The 5,877-nt window shown below is 48.2% G+C and overlaps 1 protein-coding gene across 1 annotated transcript; it reads right to left on the bottom strand.

The window, feature by feature from the left end:
• Window positions 1-2,996: 2,996 nt before the first annotated feature.
• On the bottom strand, window positions 2,997-4,633 carry LOC136509567 (probable xyloglucan endotransglucosylase/hydrolase protein 32). The gene is made up of 3 exons (XM_066504330.1): window positions 4,282-4,633; window positions 4,017-4,117; window positions 2,997-3,913 (listed from the first exon to the last, which is right to left on the bottom strand). The coding sequence occupies exons 1-3, from the start codon at window positions 4,535-4,537 to the stop codon at window positions 3,317-3,319; spliced, it is 954 nt and encodes a 317-aa protein (XP_066360427.1). The 5' UTR covers window positions 4,538-4,633; the 3' UTR covers window positions 2,997-3,316.
• Between the last annotated feature and the right edge of the window lie 1,244 nt (window positions 4,634-5,877).

The following is a 5,877-nucleotide window of genomic DNA, read 5'->3' as shown; positions in this document are numbered from 1 at the left end:
ATATACTAGGTAGCGTATTCGTACGTTGCTACAGGACAAATAAATCTTTTGTACTAAAAACACACGGATCGCACGATAAGATAATAATACTGTTAAATTAAATATCGATGTCAAAGTGACATTTAATTCAAAAAGCAAAGTTCGTGAAATTAACACAATCACGGAGAGCGCGACGTCGTAGGCTCACAAACTCTACTGTATAGACTTTTTCGTGATACGACTAAAATAATATTTTATATCGGCAGAAAGAATTCTACGATATATATTTCTTTAATGCGTCAATAAATCCATGAATAAGTTCAACTGCATCTCCATATAATCATGTACACACGTATATGTAAATAGGTTTGTGCCCGTACCGTTCCTACGGGACAACTAAACTTTTGTATTAAAAACACACGGATCGCACGATAAAATAACAATATATGGAAGTTGTATACTTGTATGTATATTATATTGTATATTATATGTCAGCTGGACCGCCGGTCCGAGAACTTCCCTTCACCAGAATTCCCCTTCCCGGATCAAATTCGTCAACGCGTGCAAGCAGATTGCACATCATGTAAACCAGCAGACGGATTGGCCTATTTAGGTCTCTCTCTATCAGGAAATCAAGATCTATATCGAAACGACAATGGTACAATTAAGACGTCTGGATGGACAGACGTCTCCCACCACTCACTCCCGCACGCGCTGCTCGCCTAGCAACCCTATTCGATCGTTTCGTCCGCGCGCCCCAATGCTCGCTGCACCGTTTCCTTCCTGCGTTGCCATACCCATCCGCCCACCCCACCCCGCCTCGCCGCGCCCCATCCCCTGCGGCCTCCTCCGCACTGCCTCCCCGTGCTGCCTTCTCCGCGTCGCATTCCTCACCGGGCCCAGACTGCCTTGCCCGCCTCCTCGCCGCGGCCGGCCCACTCGTCGCGGCCGCCTCCACCGAGCCGGCGAGCCCCACGACGGATGCTTCAACAAGCAGCTGAGGGGGACGAGATTAGTGTGACGCCACAACGAGGTCCATGCGCCGTCGTCGACCTCTGTGCCGGCGTGCCTCCATTCGTCCAAGCAAAGCCCATGTTGCAAGAGTATGTTTCAAGTGTTTCAGATGTTTCATCTGGATGTTGCAAGTGTTTCATGTTGATGTTGCTAAAGTAGATCGGAATGTTGCACATGTTGTAATGGCTATACACGTATGTTTCAAGTGTATGTTCTAAATGTTTCATCTCGTTTTCCAGACATATGTTTGCAAGTGTTTCATCTAGATGATGCATATGTTTTCACACATGAAGTGTTTTCAGGTGTTTTTTGCAACTGTTTCATACGCATATTTCAAGTGTTTCAGCTGTTTCGTACATATGTTGCAAGTGTTTTATTTTGATGTTTCCAAAGTAGATCTGGTGTTGCAGTTAGTGTTTCAGATGCATGTTTCATGTGTTTCATCTGCCTTCAGACGTATGTTGCAAGTGTTGCATTCGGATGTTTCAAAAGTAGATCGGGTGTTGCATCTCTTTCTTCGCTTTTCTGCTGACTCACCTTCACCTCGGTGTCTCCTCCTCCTACTCCCGGCGCCGGCTGGGCATCCGCCGCCCCCTCCCCCTCTTTCTGGATGCTGGCGTAGCCACCTGCTGTAGTCACCTGTTGCAGCTGCTGGACGCATGCATGCACGTGAGATCGAAGCAGAGGTGGTGCATGCGGGGACTCCCCACGTGCAGTCGAGCGGGTCGAGCAGCGCGGGCCCCCCTAAGCGGACGCGGGTTGCGGGTGCACGGGGGAGACGGAGTGTAGGCGCGGGCGTCCATTTGGACGTCCGGACACTAGCACTGCCAATATCGAAATCCAATCTGTTCCACATCGTGTATCTCAGGTCCTGTTCTGTTGCATTACTTCAGCTGTACTTTTCAGCGAACGAACAATGTTTTTCTCTCACAACAAATCAACATAAGCCAAATTGCGAATCGAACAACACATCCACTAGGTGCTCAATCGAATTCACTAGCTTGTTATAATTGTGTGTGTCGTTCGTCATGTGCTCGAGTTGTATGTGTTGTTGTTCGATTGTATGTACGCGCAGCAAGAGTGCTCACCTAGGCACTGAATTCATCCTAGATGCCGAAAAATGGACGCCTAAGATTGCTGCATGGTGATGAGGCAGCTCTTCGTGGACTTCAATCCAAGCAGGCCATTAATTAGAGCCCACTACCACTTGATTTGTACAGGCCTTGGCCTTGGATGAAGAAGATCCACGTTTAGCAAGGTATTACCTTTTGGGTGCTCAAAGCGAGGAAAAGCTGCAGATCTTCATAATTAGGCAGCACGTCAGCAGAGTAGAGCATTAGCTAGCTAGTCTTTTTACGAAGAGTTTCATTAATTTACAATCTCATATAATAATTATAAATTTACCTCAGTCCTCTGCATAAAAGTATACAAAACACAACTTAGTCAAACTAAAAGATAAGAGCACTGCACTCTAATGACTATCAGTCGTGTCTAGGAGGGAAACATTGTGATTTGTGACCGCGTTGAGCTTGTTTCTTTTTAAGCACCAAGCCATTTATGTATAACCAAAGTGACTACCAAATAGCTATAGCCCCTGGTAATAGAAAAGTTTTGAAACCCCCTTCTAAACACTAAGGCTAACTCCCGAATATATATATGAGAAATATTACAAGGTTGAAAAGCATTAAATCGATGTGTAATGTGTATGCAGCTCCGAAACCGTATGGGCAACACAACATTCAAAGAAGAGGTACTCAGCTAATAACATACTCCCTCCGGTTCATTATATCTGACGCAAGTTAGAATGACACGGTCTCCTAAATTACACTTTAACCATTCATTTACTTTATATTACATTATTTATGTTTATAAACTTATAATCATTAGAAAGTATAATTCCTTAAAAATCTAATCATATAGAGTTTGTATTATAATAATTAAAAATTATTAGACTAATTATTAGTCAAAGTTTTTAAAGTTTGAATATTAATATGCGTGTGCGCCACATAAAATGGACCGGAGGGAGTAGTATAATAGAAATGTTCTTTTACATAATGGACTTATTATGCATTACATATATGGATCCAGACTTGTGCATCTGGAGCTCATAAATATATTGCTCACCACACGCCTCAACCACCAATGAACAATTTTAGAATGGTACGTACTACGTAGGGCGGCGCTTCACTCGCACGCCTCCATTGCCGCTCTGCTATAGCTGCTTCATGCTTCAATTACTAGCCAGTAACCACGTATACGAACTAGTGTTATTTACGCACGGCAGGGTGCATGCTTAGTATAATCTTAATGAATCACTCATCAGCTAGGTAGCGAGCGAGCACTCTGGGTATAAGGAGTGATCCTTGGTGTAATCCTGGCAGTAGTAGTAGACCATGGACCTCTGCTGCGCCCAGCGCATGGCGTCCCGCTGCTGCACGCTGAGCCCAGCGCCGGCGGGGGACGCCGGCACGGGGCGGCACCCGGCGGGCGCGGCGGCCTCGCAGCCGGCGGTCCTGAACCCCCGGAAGCCCGCCAGGAAGGGTTGGTAGCGGTAGTCGGCCCTGTAGCGGCCGCCGTCGGTGGCCCAGTCGGAGGCGTCCCAGATGGAGCCGTACGCCCACATCTCCCTGTTCGGGAACGCCGCGGCCCCCGCAGCACTGGCGGCGTAGCGCCTGACGGGGACGTCGTCGACGAGGAAGACGATCTCGTCGGAGTTCCACAGGATGGCGTAGTGGTGGAAGTCCGCCGCCGGGTCGAACCAGAGGTGGAAGCGCATCTCCCGCCCCACCAGGCGCGCGCCGTCGCCGGTGCCCCGCACGTACACGTTGGTCTGCAGCGTGTAGGGCTCCCCCGGCACCGTGCCCAGCAGCTCCATGTCGATCTCGTCGTGCTTCCCCGGGTACAGCTCGTTGTTCGACAGCTGCATGCAGTATTGTTTGCATCTTCGTATCACTGTCACTGTCACTACTGGTAGTACGTAGTTACTGATGATGCTACTAAGTGCACAGTGATCGACGACGTACGTAGAAGGCAGTGTTGACGCCGGCGGTGTAGCCCGGCTGGACCTTGATGGAGACGCCGAAGTAGCCGTTCCGGTACGAGCGCTTCGACTTGAAACCGCTGCCTGTCGATGCATACGGTGATCATCAATCAGAGTTTGTTTGTTTACAGGTTCAGACGACGACGATTTAGATTTCAGGACTGATCGAGGACTCATCATCATCATCACAGCCGGTAGGATTGTGCCAACCGCCAAGTGCCAACTGCTAACAACGACTACGTACTGACCTGAGGTGCGGTCCATCAAGAGGGTGAGCGCCATCTTGTCCTGCGACAGCGTCTGGTGCTGCGGCCCCCACAGGTTGTCGTAGTCCTCGGAGAAGGCCATGGACCCTACCGTGGCGCTCGGGAAGTAGCCCGGCGAAGGCTGCGCCTGCACCAACGCTCGTGGATGGTGGCCGAGCAGCAGCACCACCACCGCCACGGCAATGGCGGGCGGCAGCGCCTGGCGGCGTGCAAGGAGATTCCCCATCTCAGACATCATCTCGCAAGCAAGAGCTGCTGCTTTGCACGCAGCAACACATGCAGAGAGCAATATGCAAGAGAGGTCGTTGTGCTGCTTCCTTCTTCTCCTGCATGGGGGCCAATATATAGGATAGGAGTCCCATCATAGTCCCAGGGAAGCGGTTGATGCATGCATGATGCGTGGAGGTTATGTAACTAACCAACTACCAACAGGAGACAGTTATGATTGTATTGCTCTCAAATCTACTACTGTCACTGCAAGGCCAACCGCGAGTACAGTACGTAAAGAGTCCTGGCGGCAAAAAAAAGAAAAAGAAATAGAAAAGATGTGCAGTAATGAAGCACCGTACGTGATCTAACTACCGCAAAGACTTCTTTTTTGGAAACTGACGACACAACCACAGGGCTACAAACAATGACAGTTTCGACCTACTATATGCACGGTACGTTCATATCAATTTAATTCTACCTGACTATCCGGACTGCATATATCTTATCTGCATTTCTGCAGTCAGGACTCAGGAATGGTGCCACCGTGCCAGGCACATTTAGAGGCAAGCAACACCATGCACGCATGCATGCTTATGCATTTCTCTGATGCTGAAATTGATTTTGCAGGTTTATTTGCAACCAACTTGTCTGCTGCTTGTTGGTTGATGACCTTAAATCTTCACTCTGCTTTCGCCTGCTCCTGCTACTCATGCAACTTGCCTAGCTACTCCCAGGTCTCGACTTAAACACCCAGCTAATTAAATTAAAGCCGCTAAACCCTCTCCTTGGACTTTGCCACATGCATACTAATGCATACATAGTACTCTACTCCCTGCAGCTGGTTTATTTCTTGCTTCTCATAAAAGGAAGGGATATATAGGCGTTTCAGTACGTACGATCAGCAGTGTTGACACCGTTTTTTGCACGTGTCAAAATAATCGGAGTGGACTAATCGGCAAGGGGAAAGTTATTGAATACTTTGATAGCCAATGAAAGCCAGTTTGTAAAGATGGTTGCCGATAGCTGGTGATGGTCGATGTAAAGGTTGATTTGGACTCGGGCGTTGCCGATGAGGTTGGAGGTGTTATTGTCGATGCCGATGAAGGAAGACTTGAAGACTACTGCCGATGAAACAGGGAGTATGCCGATGAAGGAAGACTTGAAGACTACTGCCGATGAAACAGGGAGTATGCCGATGAAGGAAGACTTGAAGACTACTGCCGATGAAATAGGGAGTATGCCGATGGGAAGGAGGGCAGTGAGATTTCCATCGTAATTGAGGCGGACAGGGAAATAGATAGGAGTTGATTTCCTTTTCTGTATTTGTTAGGTTATGATTCATGTAAGAGTCACGTGTTTCCTTAGATA

This window comes from Miscanthus floridulus, chromosome 1, assembly GCF_019320115.1.
Source record: "Miscanthus floridulus cultivar M001 chromosome 1, ASM1932011v1, whole genome shotgun sequence".
NCBI classification, from domain to species: Eukaryota; Viridiplantae; Streptophyta; class Magnoliopsida; order Poales; family Poaceae; genus Miscanthus; species Miscanthus floridulus.
The sequence above is the reverse complement of the archived record's forward strand: the minus strand, read 5'-3'. Positions and strand labels throughout refer to the sequence as shown.

Excerpts from the sequence above, each read along its gene's own strand:
- LOC136509567 (XM_066504330.1), bottom strand. The coding sequence starts at position 4,537 with ATGATGTCTGAGATGGGGAATCTCCTTGCACGCCGCCAGGCGCTGCCG. Across the intron at positions 4,118-4,281 it reads CTTGATGGACCGCACCTCAG|GCAGCGGTTTCAAGTCGAAG; the intron begins GTCAGTACGTAG and ends ATGCATCGACAG. Across the intron at positions 3,914-4,016 it reads GCGTCAACACTGCCTTCTAC|CTGTCGAACAACGAGCTGTA; the intron begins GTACGTCGTCGA and ends TACTGCATGCAG.